This window comes from Macrobrachium rosenbergii, chromosome 41 (assembly GCF_040412425.1).
Source record: "Macrobrachium rosenbergii isolate ZJJX-2024 chromosome 41, ASM4041242v1, whole genome shotgun sequence".
Classification (NCBI taxonomy): domain Eukaryota; kingdom Metazoa; phylum Arthropoda; class Malacostraca; order Decapoda; family Palaemonidae; genus Macrobrachium; species Macrobrachium rosenbergii.
The window spans coordinates 36657406-36678218 of record NC_089781.1 but is presented as its reverse complement, the minus strand read 5'-3'; the positions used below and the strand labels follow the sequence as shown (position 1 = coordinate 36678218).

General features: G+C 36.6%; 1 protein-coding gene across 1 annotated transcript; it reads left to right on the top strand.

Moving 5' to 3' along the window:
- Positions 1 to 185: 185 nt before the first annotated feature.
- LOC136826473 (uncharacterized) lies at positions 186 to 11757 on the top strand. The gene is made up of 3 exons (XM_067083678.1): positions 186 to 350; positions 9248 to 9360; positions 10083 to 11757. The coding sequence occupies exons 1-3, from the start codon at positions 269 to 271 to the stop codon at positions 11562 to 11564; spliced, it is 1677 nt and encodes a 558-aa protein (XP_066939779.1). The 5' UTR covers positions 186 to 268; the 3' UTR covers positions 11565 to 11757.
- Positions 11758 to 20813: the final 9056 nt, after the last annotated feature.

Sequence of the window (20813 nt, the reverse complement as noted above, 5' to 3'; positions counted from 1 at the left end):
TCTAAAATGTGCAATTGCTGGCTTCCGTAGAAGAAGAGCAGTGTGACATTCGGGGGTATATGAGGATGAGACGACTGCGCAATAAGAACATCTGCTCATTGGCCACTGATCAGGGCCATATTCTAATGGCAGGGTAAATGACTGGCCGAAAAACCGACCTGATTAACTCAGCTGGCTCTCGCTGTGTTCTCTGAACTCTGCTTGGGCCCAGTTAACACCAAACGTCGGCAGGTAATGAACGTGCGGCCTGTACGTGCGATAACTGTGGATGATAAACCCATCGGGGAGTTGCGATAATCAGTCTGTGTTCTCCATGGAGCGTCAGGGACCCTCAAGAAATGCAGTTGGCGGTAAGTGCGATCCACTTTTATGTCAGTTTAATCTGGCCATAACTTCTCTAGACTGCTGACTGAAAGCGTCCTGTTTGTTTCAGTTATCTATCGCAGTGGCTTTATTTTGCTGTTACACGACAGACCATGATTTTCTGCCGGGTTTGTCAGCTAGTTTCTGTCCTGACAAAGAGTGCCTCCACAATAGGTTGTTTACGTCTATCTCCTTAAGCCTTGATTAGTTTGCTTATGGTGTTATATTGTTTGTGTTCTTCCATTATCAGTTTATGAAGGGTCTCATTTTATCGACGGATTTTCCCTATCAGGGATATAGTTATTCCTCTGATTATATTCCCAGACGCGCTGAAATGTTTCAGAAGGATTATGAGTGTCAAAAACGGTGGAAAGTGCTTTCTAGTGGTATCTTTCAAATAATCAGACGATTCAATTGACAGATGTTCAGGAAAGTTTGATACGGTAGTCAGGTGAAAGATATCTCCGAAATTAATTCATAGCAGTGGTCTCTTCATCGCAATGGATTCATCAGCTTGAAATACGCACATAAATGTGTGATATCAAAAGTATTGGAGATTATCATTCAGGCTCGACGGGGAAATTTGATCGATTTTCTGGGAGAGTAGCAATATCTCTATCTGTAAAAAGAATATATTTGAAAAATAGTAATGCGAATTTTGCTTTCTTCACATCTTTCTCAGAAAATCATTGATACAGAACATACATAATTACGCAATTATGTATGATATCAAGGCCCCTGATTTCAGTTTTTTTTATAAAGGTCAGCTCGTAGTCTAAAGGGTATTGTGTTTTTATCATAATCATTGCCTTCATTAAGGTACATCATAGAAAACAGAACCCATCAAAATAAATGATAATAGACATCTTGAAAAGAAAAAAGAATATTCTTATACGAAATTTTAAAAAATCCTTGATACTTTGGCGCTCGACTTTACAATGCAATCAGTTTCTTTCCTCGGATGTGGACGACATGATTTGCCTAGATATGAAATACACCAGGTATATATATATATATATATATATATATATATATATATATATATATATATATATATATATATATATATATATATATATATATATATATATATATATATATATATGTATTACTGGGAGAACATATTTTATTGGGAGATTAATATACCATTGGGAGAAAGATGGCTCTGTGATACGTCGTAACTGTGGGTGAGTGAAGCTGCGCTTACAGCGTTGCATTTCTTAATCTACATTAAACTCATACGTCAGTTTCTTGTATATGCTGCCAATTTATCGCGAGAACTATTAATATATCCATGTCCGTACATGAAGAGAGACAGAATTTGGTCAATGGTCTCAAACTGACTCTTAGAAAACGTACAATATATGTTAAATTACGAAAATTAAAAGCACGAGATAGTGAAATGGTCTCTAATTTGTTGTCCATTGAACAGTTTTATTCTCTGAGGTCAGTTTTCCTATCGCTCTCCAATGATAGAGAACATTTATCTTGGTGGGCAATGAGTGATATGGTTTATACTTCCCTCTTGCATTTTGTTCTGAGGGCATATGTACTAAGGTGTATTCTTTAATTGCTAAGCTATATGCTCTTCTTATGAACTCTTTCCATGTGGAGACCTCTCTGAAGAAAAATGTCGAGTTTGGTGAATAGGAAAATAGGAATGAACTTTGAAGATCCGGTGACCTCCTTAATGTCCCTGGATATGTGTTACAAGGGGATATATAATATAATATAATATAATATAATATAATATAATATAATATAATATAATATAATATAATATAATATTTCGCGAGTTTTACTGAGAGATGTGACAAAAATGCAAATCTCTCAGTTGGACACAGCTCAGGTGAATCCTTGCTCTTCTGCGCTCTCCTCTAAAAATACTTTGTCAGTTACTTAGGTCAAGGACTGTTGATAGTTTCAGCTGATCTTTGAAGAGCAATCATGATAGAAAGAATAATAATCTTCAGAATTGTCCGATTACTGAAACCTACTAACAAAGAATTTAAAACCTTTGATTACAGGACTTCAAAGTCATATTTCTTAAGATTGACTGTTACTGTGTAAGGCTAACCCCTGTATTAAAAAGCTCCCTATCACTCGTGATCGACAACAATCGTCGTAAGGAGCAAAGGTTATTGTTATAAATAGATGCGGTTATCTGTGCTTACGGCCGTGTGAATCAAGCTGAGAATTGAATCAGTGATACAACTGCTGGCATTTCTTTCGGTGTAGCTGATTAAGAAAAAGATTAGCTATTCGAAAAAGTCAGTCTATTGTAGATGATTGAAAGATAACAATAAAGATAGTCCCTTATTAGATATCGAAGCTCGTAAGGATTATGATAATAAAAAATCACTACTATTTTAACTGTAACTAAACTTTACATACTGTAGTACCATAAGACCACAATTTATTTTTTTAATTTTCCTACTTTCAGGTCAAAAGCATATGGACGGCAACACGTTTTATCTGTAATATGCTGTTTTAGAAAGAAAATAAATATTGGTGTCGAAAGCTGTAAATGAATCAGAATTTTTGTTAACATCGCAACCTTAAGTTTCGAGTACAATCCCACAAAAATTGTAAAGTAGCCTGGAATTGTTTCCAACTTCTGCCTTCGTGCCAGAAATGTTTCCAATGCGCGCAACGCTTTTACAAAAGAAAATGCCCGTAACCACTAATGCATAAAAAATCAATCACATCCAGAGCTAATGTTCCATATATGACATTTTTTGTTAGAGTTGATGTAGCGTGCAAGAAAGCCTGTAAGAATAACGTCAAACCGGTCTATTATTCTACCAGCTTCTCCATATAGTCTTTATTTTACTTCAAAATATGAAGGGAGCCACAAGACCGCTAAAAACTGCAATGCAGAGATAAGAATAAAGGAACGCCGGCCTCTTTCGTTACAGCAGCCAATTGTTAACACTGTCTGTGATGACTGGGGATGCACCTATCTACTCAAGATATTTTCAAAGGAGGAAATATGCCTTTTTTGGCTGGTTTGGTTTGAACAAAAGGATCTAAAATAAGAGTAGAATTTTATCTAAAAAAAGAAAGAGTAAAAATACCCAGTGGTAACTGACAACGCACGTGTTATCAGCGTGCAGATACTGATAATAAGCTGTCACTTACTCACTCGGAGGACGTTTTGGAGACAAAATTCTAACCTCGGTCGTCAGTTTCTTAACAAGTCTTTTAAATCAGATGTTCTCTTGGGTTTCTTTCCCAAAAATTTTACAAGCAGTGGTGTATTACTGTCATACCTGACGGTCATTAAAAAAAAATCCAATACAGTGAGAGAAAACATGGCTGATGGGTCACAAATTAATTCTAAACAACACGCAATGACGTAGTTCATATCGGTAACAAGGGCACATTCTTTTCCTTTTAGAGGCAAGTTGATGATAATAGAGATAATTAGCTGGTGATATTGCGTTGCCCAGAAACTTATCACAGTCCCAGCTTGATCTCCTAATTCAAACATAGCATTAGGCTAGTGACTAGTCGTTGTCTCGTGAAATGCGCATGCGCAAAAGTCCTGGGCTCTGGTCACAAATACAGTAAAACAAGGTGATTAAAGCCAATTAGGACACAACAACTATGTCTCAAAGGAACTGATCTTCAGTCTTTAGGTTAATCTTGATCTACAGATGAAATATCTTGTTGCTCTTTTATGAGCCACCGCAAAAATGGAAAATCTTATTTATTACTTGTAATAGTAATCTAACACTGTATTACAATGAAATAAAACGATAAACCCCGCACCAATTGACCTAACACTTACACATGCAAGATTGTTGTAGGTGTGATATTTATGTTTGACCAAAATGAAATAAGTAAGCAGTGGAGCACCTTCCTATTATGCGTATTGTAAATAGAATCACTTAGTAAGCAGGGAGTTGCCCTGGAGTAGTTATCATGGATGATAAACCAGTATGGCTAGATACAGTGCCTTCATTTTTTATTTGTTCCAGAGTTGACTCTACAGGCAATGCTGAAATCCAACACACATCAAAATTTGAGTGAGCTATGTCCATATCCTGAAGGTTAAACTGAAGCTTTGTAAGCGAATACTTGCAATGATTTTGGGCAATGAATGATTGTATGAAGAATGACAGTCCTTGAGACCTCATCATTTGTTCAAATGGATTGCTGTGGAGATGGAAGTCATGATATAATGTATGTAGGTTATCAATGCAAAATCGAGCAGTTGATCGAGCTACCTGATCGAGTTGCCTCGGTGTGATCATAAAGTTGGAAAGCACTTTCAGAAGTTCAGCTTTTCTCTCATGTGTCCTTAGAAATTCCGAGAAGTGAAGGGTGATAATGGTTAGAACCAATTTTGGGTGTAAGCACTTGCATCTATTGAATTGCCACATAAAAAATCCATCAAAGGACCAAGGAGCCATAACTTCAGGCTCTGTAAGCATCTCAGGTCCACAAGAACGTTTAATTACCTTATCCGGTCATATTAGTATAAAATGAACTTGGCATAATTCAGACAGCCATAAAATTTTGGCGATTCTCTTATGTGAATTTGCATTGCCAGTTTAGCGGAATTGCAGTCATATGTGACAATACCAAATGCTTTCTACAGTCTCGTGTACACTTTTGTGTGGCAACTTTTTTTATTGTATATGACATTAAGAGATGTAATAGACTGTTCAATTTTATAAACATGACATTTTGCCCAAGGGTAGAATCACCCCTCAGGAGGGCATTAAATTCAACCCACTTTGGGATGCTAGGTTTCAGCAATGCACAGTACGTCATCACCCCTAAAGTTTTTTTTTTTTTTTTTTTTTTTTTTTTTTTTAAAGTGGCTGCCAAGTGACAGAAGGACTAGCAGTAGCTGTGGTTTCATAACGAAATGTGCCCACTTTTTATTTTGTCTTGCATGTTTGAGAGGAATCATCTCGTACTTGGAGTTTTCATTTTCTTAATACTTGTATTACCTAAGATGTTTTTGCAGTCAGATTAAGATGCCTGGATCTACCTGTCAAATCTTTATTTTGACAGTATGAGTCTCAAGTATCATGTTTTGGAATACATAAGTGCTTGAGCGAGCCGACTAAACTGAAATATGAAACTGGTTTTCTGAGCATACATACGAAATATTTCATTGCCTTGGAATGCTGAAGGTGTGAAGGAATAATACCTGAACACATAATCTATCCTTCTTAGTATTTTGTGATCATGGCATGCAGGGGAAAAATAAGTCTAGAAAGGATACGTTTCTGTTGATTTAACAGAGTCCAGGTCCAGAGGCCACACTAACCCTCTTATTCCTTTTACTTCGCATTACACGTACGAGCTGCGTGGCATAAGGCCATTTGAATCCAAACTAACAGACTACCAAGGACGATTCGTTCCAAGTCTTAGCATAGAATTTTATACCTTCCAGCCTTCTCAGAAATTGCTCCCAGTTGAGGAACTCTTATGGTAGTTGCGTTATAATACCTTTCACTGATAGTATAATGGAATCAGTGTTCTCGCATAGGCACGACATGCTCGATTGCTTTTCTCAGCAGCATTCCCTTTAGCCTTGCATTTAGTTTCTCTTCCCAAAGTTTCAAAGGCGCCTGTAAAGTTGAATGAATTAACTCCATTGAATAATTTTTTGTCATGACACCTCCTTCAAGAAAATGGGCTTCCATATTTCAGCTTATAATACAAGTAGAATAACGTGCAATGAGACTTTATTCTCCTGGAATGCATTTAAAATCTACTTAATGATCTTTATCTGTTAAACACCAGTGACCTCTTCCCTTGACATATTTGGGTTTTTGTCCTATTTTTGACATATTTTATGGGCAGCAATATGTTTACGCGTTTTAACAATATTTTTACGCGTTTTAATTACAGTTGACAATATGCGATGATTCTCGATACACTTCTCTGCTCCTAGTTTTGTGTCACCTTGAATTATAGCGTTGGAGTTTTCCTATTTCTTTTGTACAAAATATATCCCCAGTTCTACGTTGAAAGTTTCCATCCCTTAGTTAAATTCACCTGCAAAGTCAGGAAGCACACAAAAAAAGAAGACTACTTGGACTGTGTTCCTCCCACCTTTTCGAAAGTTTTCATTTCCTTTTGATGATTATCTCCCTTTAAAAGGTATACATAGGTAATCTAAGTTTTTTAATAAGGGGAGCTATGTATGTACACTGTTTATTCATGTTTGAAGGATTTATAAACCTGTTCATTTTAATCGAACTTCATGACCTTTCTCACTCGGTTTATGGCTTATGTATCCTGTTTTATTTTGGAAGACGGCGCAGATCATTCTAAAATCATCTGTAAACAGTCAAGATGTTTGCCTACCATATTACAACAGACAGTAAAACATAATATTTATTCTTCTTGAGTTCAGTTAAAATTATGTACATTACCAGAGCAAACGTAAAGGGTCTTTTTTCTATCTGAAAAGCTTTCAAATATGTAGGTATCTTACGTTACTACTGATAAACAATCCAGATTTTGGTTTTGTTGTCTCGACCAAGTGAATCTAAAAGAATGCCACTGGTTAATAGCGGTGAATATCCCTCAGGAAAAAAGTGCTCATAATATTACACATTGAAGGCACTGCGTAAGAGTCAGTTACAGCAAGATGAATGATGAAAATCAGCCAGAATTTACTAAGTTGCATCCTTTGGCTGACATAAAAGTGGGATTAACCATGGTGAGCGTGAGGGTGCATACCTTTAAACAGTTTATAAGTTTTCAGTAACTCAGACATTTTTTTGCTGTATTTTATCCTTTATACTCAAATCACCTCCATCTGTAACAACTAATACTCCATGTTTTAATAACTGTTCTAATCCTTTTGCTTTTTGAACCGATGAATTATTTAGCTGTGCCTCAGATGTATTTTTCCATCTTGTAAGATCACCTTCGGAAACTTTTGTTTATCGCCGAATTCTAGCGACTTCTAATACTGAGAGTAGATGATCTGAGGCGCTTCACAATGGCCAGTCTTTGTCGATTTATGAAGGCCCTCGCCTGGTTTCGTAGAATTCCATCAAGACATTGCATTCATAATATTTTTATTGATTGCGTGTCTATCACTCTTCCTTTTCATTAAATATAAACCATGCAGAACAAGGTTTTCATTAACTATCCCTCTCCAGTTAGAAAATACTGTTTATAACATTTTAATAATTACCCTCGATGCAAAAAAAAAAAAATGGGGGTTGCAGATGACGACAAAGATGCATGAATCGTTGGCGATTTCATGATTTTCTTTGGCGAGATGCCAAGAATGTCATAAGCAACTGAATTTGGAGATTGGCAATGAAATGATTTAGCCATTTCCCTACAAGGAAAGCCAATATATTGAAATAATTCTGGGTAAATTGCAATAAAATGTGAAGATTTCGATGGCCTAATTACTATAAGTTTCTTGACTACAAAAAAAAAAAAAACATGATTTCAAAAAATATTTACAGAATATGGAACCTTCTTCGAAGTACGTTTTCAGCGGCTACTCGATCAAGACGTTGCCGCAAGCTGCCAGTGGGTCGACTTGTCTCAGCGGTGATGTAGCTGCCAGACATGACTCTGATATGGAACACAGAAAATAAAGCAGATGGGCGGCAACTCCATCTTACTGGCCTATTTTGTATTTATAGCTGCCCTACAAAACCTAAAATGACCTCAACTCTTACTGGACCACGAAGAACTTCCTAACGAATTTTTGAGGCTTATCGGTTTGCAGTGCAGCCAAGGGGGTCCTAAATGGTCACATCTTTTAACGCAGGAACTTCGACAATATTGTGACCTAGTGCCAAGAGAAAGACAGTTACAAAATGAAAAAGAAAACTGGAAATTCAAACAAGTTTTACACATGACCAATAACTTACTTTTCAAGTTCCGTCTTGAGTATGATGTCAGTCGGGAAATTTAGATGGAATGTCAGTTCTCTCGCATTAGAATTAAAAAAAAAAAAAAAAATCGAAGCATTGATGTTTCCGTTGTAGGTACTTCCTATGGAGGACGGATGTTCAATGTAGCTTTTTGCTTTCAAGACTCTATAAAGGAAAATTGAAATTTAAATGCTTTACTTCAGTTAAAAATCGTAAATAATTACAGTGCAGAAATGTAATGTCATTCTGTTTCTGAAAGAGCGAGCCACATGATTAATATAGAAGCATAGGAAGGGATTGGCATTCGTTTCAACTGTAAGCAACAAAGAACTTTTTCTTTGGTATCAGGAAGTCAGGAACACTGGCTTGATTTGAAGAGCGCGCGAGGAAAAAGATTTGAAATTTACACTCTTACATCGTTTCATTTTTTTTTAACAGAACGTAATTCGCCCGGCAGCTGGCCTTTCCACAAAGCCTAACCGTAATCTTTGTTTTTTTCTCTCTCTCAAATGTACTTATCTCCACTGAGAGCTTTAAAATGTTCCCATTAGAGCTAGTGTAGTATATATATATCCTGTTGGTGCATAATCAGATGATGAGCTTTGTTGGCATCAGCAGTTTTAGTCTAATTATTGGTACCAAGATTTTTTTTCTTTATTGTTAATCCGTTTCAATGCCATTTCCTATTTTGAATGCATAAAAGGCGCACTGGTGAAACTCAGTTCCAAAATCCCAACAAGACGACATCAACATATATACTTTAGACTTCGAGTGTCAGCCTGGAATGCTCTTATGACTGATATTTGCTTTACCAAGCCTTTGTGTTTGTTATGAAAACTGGGGACGAATTCTAGTAATGAAAACATCTTCCTTTCCTGAAGCGTTTGGAATTTCTCGATATTTTCATGGATGTTACAAGCATCATTTGGAAAGGTATTGACAGTAACTATGTATCAGCATAACTATTTCTTTTATTTTTCCGCTTATTTATTTGTTCATTTTTATTACAGACTGGCAATGGTCAGCAGCTCACAAGGACCCCGTTCCCCTGCAAGAACTGAGCCAAGACTTCATCAGTAACACCATTCAGGGCATAACAAAAGAAAATTTCCCCGAACATAAGGTACTTCAACATTAGGCTTGCTTCTACGAGTGTTTTGTAGATGGCATTTACGATTATTGGTTAGGATAAATTTTAGAGATAATTGGATAACAGATTTTTAAATTTTGAATTCTGGTACAAACAGTATATAAAAAGTTATTTGTGCGACAAGGAGAGAATCAAATCGTCACATCTTTACCGTGTATTCATGATAATAATGGATAAAATATTTTTAATTTTAATAAATTGTAATAATAATAATAACAGTACAAACATCTTGATATAAAGCAAGGCTTATTTATGTTTGCCCTGACAAATAATAACTCTCTCTCTCTCTCTCTCTCTCTCTCTCTCTCTCTCTCTCTCTCTCTCTCTCTCTTTCTCTATTTGGAGAATTCGAATAAGACTGCAAATCGTCATGAAGACTTGGTTAACGCAGCTCTCATCTCAAATATAAAATTGCAAAAGCTTAATTTTCTATTTTACAATAAATTTAGAATGATACTGTTCTTTCTTATGTTATCACCGTTATCAAATTATAACAATATAAGCCTTTTCAAGATAATTTAATTTAATACGTAGATTAGTGAATGAACATAACCATCTATCTATCTATCTTTGAACTATCTATCTATCTATCTATCTATCTATCTATCTATCTATCTATATGTATATATATATATATATATATATATATATATATATATTCAGGGATTTAATTCATGAAACATTTTTTCTTTCAGGCAAAACTATATCAAATGGGAAGTCTTCTCAAAGTGTCCCTGCCACTGCGAGTGAGGACAGCTCTTCTGAGGAAGGTCGTATCAAAGCAGCTAGTTATCACATCTCACCAATTTTCCTCTTTTATTCTGTTATACCTTTCGGCAGATGTTAGGCATATATCTCTAAGTGCTTTTAAAGATGACAGAAGATTCATACACCTACAGAAGGAAGAATGTGATATACTGCGTAACGAGCTTGGAGGGAACTTCCAGTTCAATGTGGAAATATTGGAGCTAGAGGGTGTGTCATTAGAGGAATCCCTGTTCATTGAAATATTGCAAAGATCTCCTCACCTACAGTCTGTACATGTGTCAGGAGCAAACTGTCTGCACTTACTCCAGTTCTTAAAAATTCATCCAATTCCGTTACGTTCACTCTTCCTTGACAACTGTACTGTTACAGATGAAGAAGTTGTCAAAGGAATTCTTGGCTATGATACAGATCTCGAGGACGACCTCAGCTGTCCTGAACACAATGATACGGGTCACACAAAAAATATGAAATTTTCTTATGATTCATTAATTTCACTGACAGTCCTTTCGCCATTTCTTACGGTGTTTGGAGCTATGGCTTTACTTCACCACCTTAAAAACTTACGACATCTACAGTATAACTCTTGGAACACATCTGCTGGTGACACTCTACCTTTACTACAGCAATTTATTCCAGTTAACTCAACATTTTCACTGACCTCTATGAGTTTGTTTCGACCAAAAGAGGAAGACATTACCAGCCTCAGAGAGATGTGTCCAGGATTGAGTAAATTAATGATTGAGTGTTATGATCCATTGTTGGAGTCCCTTGAGCTTCTTTCACAGTTTGAAAATCTCTCTGTTCTTCACATTAGACTTGTCTCAGAGGAACTCATTTTTTCTTCAGTCAGTGCACTAGGAGACAAACTTTTAGAGCTTCATATTGAATTTGAGGAATTTACGTACCAACCGTTGGCATCGGAAACCTTACATGGCATAACAAAATGTTGTCCAAACTTGCAAAAGTTCTCAATGAGGAATTTTAGTATTGAGGTTAGAGGTAACAGATGTCTGCCATCCTCATCCTCAATAAAATTCCCAGCATTGACACACCTAACATTTTCTCATGCAAGGCTACATCCTCAAATTTTAGAACAATTGCTTCGAGGTAATACTGTCTTACAAAGTCTAACACTGTCTGTCAATCAGGATGCGTTAACAGATCAAGTCTTGGAATCCTTATGCAAAAACAATGATTTCAGAAGTTTAACATCTGTCTCATTTGGAGGTGGCATGCTCTCTTCTGAAGCCATTACATCACTCGCGTCCCTCCCAGCTCTGAGAAGTCTCTCCATCATCTTAATGAACTTTCCAAACATATCTGATGTGACATTTAGTCGCCTTAAGAACGTCTTTATCAAGAGAAATTATCTTTGTATGCTTGAAAATGTAGTAGAGATTGATCTGTGAGACAGGCCTTGTATTTTTCTAGAATACATGTATCATAATTGTTCATCCATGCTAAGCTCTGCTACTAATGTAAAGGACAATCATGTTGATAATCTGATGAAAGTTCAAAGCGCATAATAATATTTGCTTTTATTTATTTATTTCTTTTGATGCTGGTAAAAATACTATTATGATAATAAATATTTACAGTAAAGATTATTTACTCTTCACCAGTCTCAGTTTTAATCTTATTTGATAACAATAAATGTAGAAATGCCATATGTGTTTTAGAATATATGTACACATAACATAAACACGATATTAACATTGATATTTCCATTCATCAGTTAATAAGTGAAGATTCACATACTTCAGCATTGAACTACTTATATTCATTTAGTCTTATATTTGAAAGTTTTTCTGTCAACACTTCCAAAATATTTAAGACAGTAGTTTTGTATTCTTATTTTCTTTTTCTTTTGAGATACAATATTCAAAATCAACCTCCTTTCCTTTTTCTCTACAACCCAAGATCACTTCAACACATCGTGATACAACTTTCTCCAGTATACGAGTAAGAACTTTTAGGTTTCAGTCTATTTTTGAACATTTATCACCCTTATATTTTTTATTGGAATAACTTTTTATTTAAATCTGTTTATTTTGAGATGTGTCACAAAGACTTAATAAGTGAAACAAATTGACAGGTTTTTTTTCTGTAATAAAACACATATAAGATGAACTTTAGGGAAAGCTAATGGAAGGTTGAAAAAGAGCTAGGATATTCTGGTGTGAGAGAGAAGAGAAGGTTGGAATCACTATCTGCTGTATCTTTCATTGTCTACATAGATGCAAAAAGTTAAAACAGTAACCCCTGACCAAACTTCATAGCCTGGATGGAAAATGGAGAAACCTGAACTGTTAGAAAGAGGAGTTTAATGGAAAGTTCCTCTCTTGCTAGTGTGACTAACTTTGAAAGAAGGCCTTTGATGGTTATTAGTGATGACAGACAAAACCAAAATCAATATGGTTTTATGATTTTAGACAAATGGTGTCTTGGAACTAGAAACTCAACCAACATGAATTTTACCATTGTATGTCTGTTACAGACAGACTGTTAATCTTTGCATCTATAATTAACCCTCCAGAATTTTAATGATGTAAAAATACACCATCAATTCCCAAATCTTCAGAGTTCCTTTAGTTTCTGAATGAAAATCTTGAGGAGGGTTTCTCAGTCAGGTCAGGATTCCTGAGTTCCCAAATAAGCCTTGAAAGAGACCTGTTCATTAGTAATAAGGTAAAGATACACATATGTCCTGCAGTCAGGTGATTTATTCTATGGATTAATCTTGCTTCTGATGCAGTGAGCAGGAGGCAGTGTAGTTATTGATAGGCAGTTCATGTGTAGGACCAAGAACCAATGCCGTATGATGTCTGTAACATTAAGCATGCTACTGGGGGTTGTTCCATGATTGGTTGGTGATTAAACTTGGTTTGACAGTGAAGCTCAGCACTTACAGGGCTCTCCACCTCCAAGGGAGAAAAAGAAACAAATTTACAAGGAACTACATTTCTTCTTTGCATGTGTCATTTTCCTGCTGTAAAATCAAGTGGTGAGTTGTTCCTGTGATTGATTAATCAATAACTGCCCCTATTACAATGTTGCTTGCATCTGGCATGAGAGTGAGATAAGCCTGAGGGTCTGGGAATACCACAGTGGTAGCATCTGCCAGGGTGTCTTTTTTTGCTGTGAAGGCATCGTGTTGACCAGGTCTAGTTGAGAGTGTTGGCATTTCTGCTGAGGGCATAGTTGAGTGGGACCATGGTCTGGCTGATGTTGAGTAGATGGTAATATTTTACCATCCTCATGAATGATTGCAATCCTGTTATCATTGTTAGGGTTGGATACATTATGATGGATAGTACCTAGGAGGGTAAGGGTTGGACTTCATTCACTGAGGCTTGGTGATCCGATCCAGGAACTCAACAGGGTGGCAATGATGATGTACTTGTTGGGGCATACTGTTTTCCCAGTTCTTGGAGAAAATGGGGATGTCGTCAGTGTAGTGAACACAGAAGGGGAAGTCCCTGAGGATGCTCTCTATCAATCACTGAAAGATTGTCTCCGAGTTTCAGAGGCTGAACATCAAGTAGTTGAAGGTGTATGTCTATCTTTTCAGGATTTCTTCTTGGTGTATTGAGATTTGGGGATAACACTTCATAAGGTCAAACTTTGAGAGAATTTTGCCCAGTGGAGAGTAGAATGATGTCTGCTATGTCCAGGGGTGGACAATGGTTGGACTTTATCTGGAGAATGAGGTGCCTGTATTCTGCAGGACCACCAGAAGCCATATGGTTTCTTTAGCACGTGCAGTGGGGATGCCTAAAGGTTGGAGGCCTTCTAGCAAAGGCCCATCCTTTCCATCTCCTTGAAGGCATTTTTCATGACAGTAGTTTCTTTGGAGGCAAGCAGCTGAACTTATAGTAGATGGGGGCTCCTTGTGTTTTGATGTGATGTATGCTGTACTTTATAGGGATGCTAAGCACCTGTTTCAATTAGGGCCAGATAACATCAAGGAACTCCTGCAAAAAGGTGCATAACATCAAGGGGTCTGAGATATGTGGGACCATTTGGAGGGAAGCCAGGTCCAGGAGGCAGAGGTGTGCAGTGTCAACAGTAGCCTGCAGTGCCTGAGGATATCAGTGCTGAAAAAGGGCATCTGAATGTCAACAATGAAGTCTCACTTGAATTGTTCCCCATGAGGTGGAGGGAAAATGTCTGTAAGTATGGGAATCCTGTTGGTTGCTATTAGGTGTAGCTTGGTGTCTTGCAGGCAGTGTCGATCTCCATTTGGATCCAGTATACTAGGCTTGGAGGGGCCCCTTATCCACAAAGAACCTTCAGATGGAGGCATGATCAGCAATGTAGAATGTGGTGAAGTAGGCATCTGTCAGGGTTGTGGCAGCCACCAATATTTCCTTGGGTGGCCACCTTGCTTGTTTATTCTCCTGTTGCACTGGGTGCAGATCTTGGCTGCCTTCAAAATTGATTATGGTATATGCAGAGCACTGGTGGGTGTCAGTGCTCATTTTGTCAGCTTGAATGGGTGCTTCTAAATGGCATGGCTTGTGTTTCATTGTCTTGGTTCTGGTTGTTGCCTTTTTAGCTTTGCAGATGGTGAGTTTAGTATGTGGCAAAGCCACTGAGGCCTTCAGAAACTCATTGGCCTTCCTCGATGGTTCTGTCTTGGAGTTCTGCTTGGCATTGAGAGGGGTGGCTTGCATGTTTGCTGGTAAATTGTGTAACACTATTTCTCTTGCTAAGTTGACCTTCTACATTTTCCCATCTATTTTGAGTTCTGACAATGTCAGAAGGGATTCCAGTTTATCCCAGGATGCCCTCTCCATCATGTCTCCCAGTTAGGTATTCAGTAGGTTGAGGGTTCATCTTGTGCGAATGGGTGGAGGCAGGGAGAATTTTCCCTAAGGGCTTGTGTAGGTCCTTGTATGCGATCCTTTGCCTTGCATTTCAGCCAACATGCAATGCAAGGGAAGATGGTTTCTGGGATCACTTCAAGAGCATAATCCACCTTTTTGGTGGAACCCGTGACATCTTTGAGACAGAATTATATATCTTCTCTCTGGAACCAGATAGATGGTTCAGTAGAAGGGAGGCAGGCAGAGATTCAGTGCATGTGCTTACTACTTTGTCTGTCGACATTGTGTAGTGTTTTTTCCTTATAAAATCATCTAAATAGCACTAGGCATGTGTATAGTTAGTTTGTTAGTCACCAGAGGTTATGAGAGAACCACACTTGGGCCTACCATGCTAATGTTATGATCTTTGAAACTCTCTAGAGAATCCATGCCAGAGATATACACCACATTTAGTTCATTAGCAGATTTGGTTTCTTGATAGGAATGGCGTTATTTAGCTTGTTGATCACTGATGATGATCTTAGTCAGCATTACTGGCTTTATATATTGACAGGCATGGCCATATTTAAGCCACTAATGTAAAAGCCATGCGTACTCCATCAAGGTGTCAGAGGATGACATTGTGCTCTTGGGAGCATAGTTTGACTATTAATGGTTATTTGGTGGTAAGGCATGGCTGTATTTAATGTATTAGTAACTAAGGAATTATGCAAGAACCATGATTGTCTATCTGGTTTCTCTGAGAGGTCACCAGCAAATATGCATGCATGTCACAGATTAAGTCCACTTTTGATGTGTCATGTGGATGGGAATGTAGTTACTGGTAAGTTGGCTGTGTGTAGGACTGGGACCAGATGTCAGGTAATACGTGTTGTGTATGAGCATGTGACTGGAAGCTGCTCTGTGACTGGCCACCAAATCTGGCATTTAAACCTGGATGAAGCAGAAACTAGAAGCTGGATTATGTGTCTTTTTTCCAATTTTGGTATTAATTAAATTTAACATAAGAGCCATCCTTTGAGTAATTTAGAAGAGACTTCTGTCCCTGGTCCAGCAGATGAACCTTCTTCTAGTGCTTACCAGGGGAGCTCAGAGACCTCTTCCTGTGTTCAGCTAGGAACCCATGGTCCAGGGATGACTAAGGGGCCCTCCTCTGGAGCCATCCACAGATGCCAAGGGGGTATATCAAGCATCTGAAAAGCATTGACTTACTAGTACATCATCAGAACCAGAAAAGAAGTTTAAATGCATCATCAGTAGTAAATAACATTAAGAAGATATAGTGTACCTTTTTATGGGCACAAGTTTTTGGAATCGGATCAAAAAGGCATGGGACATGGACTTCCTGTTTACAAACACCAAATGTGCATTTTGATATCACCTTCTGATGACAAGGAAGTTGACAATTCTTGCGATTACTCTCAACTCTTTGTATACCACTTGAAAATACTTCTTTCGCTACCAAGAAGCTAGGCCTTCTTTGCAGTTCTTTCCTTCTTGTCAGAGATGAAGAGAAAATGCTATTTTTAGTAATATTGTAAGTGTTGTTACTAACAGGCTAAAGAGAGGCTGTGAAGCTTCTCTAGAGTACTCTACTCTTGTGTCCTAATTTCTTTTGTCTGTTTATTCCTTGACTGTTGTTCATTGGTCTTCATTTATTTTATTGTAACAACTATGATTGTTGGCTCATTTCTAAAATACGGGTATTCTCTTTTACTGAAACTTTCTACTGTCTTAAAAGTGTATATTTGTTCGAATTCAGAAATTACACTCCGTTGTAGTCAGTGATGCCTTGCATATTTGAACCATCTGAGTTGTTGAAGCAATCAGGAGGAAAGAGATAAAAGAATTTGTAATGTTTGTTATGTAATTTTTTATTTGTCTAGTTTATTTTTTAAAATTCCAAGAATTCAAACTATTAAAATATGCAAGAAGTCATTATATCTTTTGGTTGCCGAGTAAAGGGAAATTTTCATAACTTTCTGAAACAGTAAATATAATCAATATCATTTTAAAGTTTACATTTATGCATGAGAGAGAGTAAGGAAAATGTTCAGCAATGGAGAGAGAGAGAGAGAGAGAGAGAGAGAGAGAGAGAGAGAGAGAGAGAGAGAGAGAGAGAGAGACTTGACTTTGAGCTTAGACTTTCGGCACGTAATTTAATACTGTATGTAATACACTGAGTTTTTCGTCATATAATTCACATGTAATACTCAAATCACAATCTTTTTAAATGGCTTTGCCCTAGTATGTATCTCGGATCGGTGTAATTTCATTCCTAAAGTACCATTTTGTATGTCACTTTCTTGTAACAGGTGTTGCTTGGCTTCAGTCAGTATGAGCACTGCTTTTAAAAATCTTTCGCAAAGATTGCAATATTTTGTGTGATGGCTTCATTTATATTCTTAAGCTTCAAAAGAAGCACTTTAACCATAGTGATGGAATCCCTATAAATGCCAATGGGTTGCCATGAAGGTACTATATGGCTTCATGGCCCACCTTAAGTAATCTCTACGGAGCTTCTGCGTTCATCCTTGAAGCCTCTGATGGCAAATACTCCTTTGTTTGTTCTTTGTTTTCCATCAGTTTTCTTCAACTGTCTCGACTGGACAAACAGTCGGAAGGTAATATAGATGATCCAAGGTAGGATAATAATCAAAAGCAGAAATGTTTTTAGTAACTGGGACATAAAAAAAAGGGGGACCTATGGTAAAAAACAAAGAAAATTATGTTACTCTTTGTGACCCTAGGAAAGAATGACACTTCACGTGTTTTTTTTTATCATAATGAACGGGAGAAATACGAGCTCTAATCATCATTAAAAAGATACAAAACACTCTTTCAGTTGTTAAAGTTCAAGGCATCACCATGAATGTATCTCATAACTTTAATTCCCTTTGCAAAGTGGAAAAAAGGTAAATAGCCTCACATATACAGTAGATACATAAACACACACACACACACATGCACACACACACACACACACATATATATATATATATATATATATATATATATATATATATATATATATATATATATATATATATATATATATATATATATATATATATATATATATATATATATATATATATATATATATATATATATATATATATATATATATATATCCGTGGTACACGTAGGTAGACCTCAATTCAATCAAATAATACCTTACAATTGGTTTGCGGATATCCTCGTGACAATGCCTCGAAGTCTTACAACTGAGGCATCTTCTTACGGTTTTTATGATTATGTCAGCTTCTTTTTCACTCCAGATAATAGTAACAAAATACGATGCAAGGCCTTTCTTTTCTAGCGTTAGTATGAAAAGCCTACTTTTCCACTTTTGTATTTCAGTGGCAAGACTTCTTCGTGATGGTTTAAACGACTGTCTTTCTTTCATTAAATCTTCATTTGAAAACCTTTATGGATAGAATCAAAATACTATAAACCCAAGAAGGTTCCAAAGGAAAATCAACCTGCAGAGATAGAGACAAGTTATAGAGAAAGCTGATAACTAATGGTGTAAAATGGAATAGAAAATAAATACAGATAAACCTAAATTCAGGCGTCGTCAACAGAAAGCAGGAATGAATTTGCTCCTGGCTTAAATATTTGGAGATCAGAGAATTCCACAACTGCAAAAGGCAAACCAGTCCACAATTAGTAGTAGCCAAGATTAGACTCTTAGCGAACTGAGTAGTACTGAACCTAATGTTAGAAAACGTCACAGTGTTTGCGGCAGCAGCCTGCCAGGTATTGCTAGCAAAAACATAGGTCAGATAAAAAATAACAACGAGAGTTTGAGAACTTTCGGCAAAGTTGTAAAGAAAAGAAGGCAGGTAAACTGTTACTACACCTTTCTAACAAAAAAATTAAATAACAGGCTAAACTTACAAAAATAATCCTCAGCCTCCAAAAACCTTTTTTTGAGGTTTCATTTACCAAGTGAAGTGTCTTCTCATTTATTTCAGCGCAGCATCCCTTAAAATCCTAACGTTTCAATTTTTTTTCTTTATGTCAGAGGTAGATATCTTTTCCATATATCTACCCGACTATATTTAGTGATACTACTGTATTATGTGCACTAATCGACTAGGTAATGCGTCAAGTCACGACTCTTCTACAGTCGGTAGTTAGATAAGTCATCCGTAAATATTAGACAGTGTTTTCCTTTCTTGGTGAACAAACATCGTTGTGATCTGGACATGATTCGAAATCTTTTATATATATTTTTTGTAGAGCCTCTTAAAATTTAAGAACAATAACTTAATTTACCCTAAAAGTGATATCTGTAATGCTAAGCTCATCACAGGAACTCCAGAAAATATTGAACAGTAACTTTAAAACTTGAGTTTTTGGACACAGAAAAACTTTGATAATCTTCTCTTCGGAATGATCACACAACAGAATTTGACAAAAAGCTTCTCCTGTATCACAGCACGTTTCTCAGATTGCTGGTCTGTGATAACTACACCTGTTACATACTTGGCAAACACACTCTTCTCCCTGACACTTAATAAATAATTCCAAAGAAAGAAATGGTCAAATACACATAAACAGATTATGACCACAAATCTCATCTTTTTAGGTCACTGCAGGCGGGAAGTAGCAGATACCACAACGCAATGTAAAAATGATGATGATTGCTAATGAAAAGTATTGCATAAGTATTGCTAGAATAATGTTAAGTCCTTTACCTAGATAATGTAAACATTTGCTGGAATTCCTGTTATGAGCTTAGTATTGCAGATAATATCCTCTTTCACAGAATTCTTCATAAACTTCTTAAAATAAATTTTCCAAATATCTACCTTGTTTTAATGTACTCAGACTCACCTTATATGATAGTTTTCCTTTCCTACGTGAAGATGGTTTTAGCAGGGATTTCTTTAGAGTCGTTCATAAATATTACGGAACAATTGACCTAAAACTTAACATAAAAATCCTGGAACCACTGGTTCACTCTATAAATTTAAAGATCGACTCCCCAATTGGTGTTGTCTTTCTCGGTGTCGTTTATCCCGTTGAGTAACCAATTGGTTCTACCAGCGTAATCCTGGGAAAATATATCGGATCCACCAAGCGTTGTCTGGTGTCGTTTATGAGTACTCTTCCAGCGTAATCAAAATATATCGACCAAGGGGTGAGAAAGTCATAGAACTTGCTGTCATCAGTCTAGTCCAGAGAATTCTAATATACGACACCATAGCAATGAATGTAGAACCTCCATTACTTATGATGACTTTAAAGTCATTCATTGGTCGGGCAAAAAATCAACAAGAAGTTCTCATTTTAAAAACACTGAATATTAAACAACGTGTTCCATCACTAAATTCCCAAACATCTGTTGTTCCATTGTTTTCAGCTTAATCTGTTGTCGCTGTTTGGTCCCTGTACGTATGCGTTTTTAATGCGATTTTAGGTTTTATACTGACAGGTCAGCCTTGTTTGCTTATCATCTTTTATTTTTGTGTATTTGTGTTTAAGTGTCCATCTATTCTTTTAACTGATGTATTCTTTGTGAGTCTGTGAGTTTTATAGCTCGCACTGGCTATTTTATGTTACGAAATTGTGTTGTGCTTTTCATGTGTTTGGATTTAAATGTGACTAATGTATAGGTGAATTTTGTGATTTTTATTTGTTCCCAATGGTTTTTTCAGGGTTTTATGTTTTTCATCTAAAGCGCCTAAACCCCCTTTTTGTTTTTTCATTATAAAAGCGTATTTTATTTATTGTAGATTTCCCTGATGATGTATGACACAATCACTAAACATTGGAATAAAGTATTTATTGTAGATTTGCCCTGATGAATGCTTGACA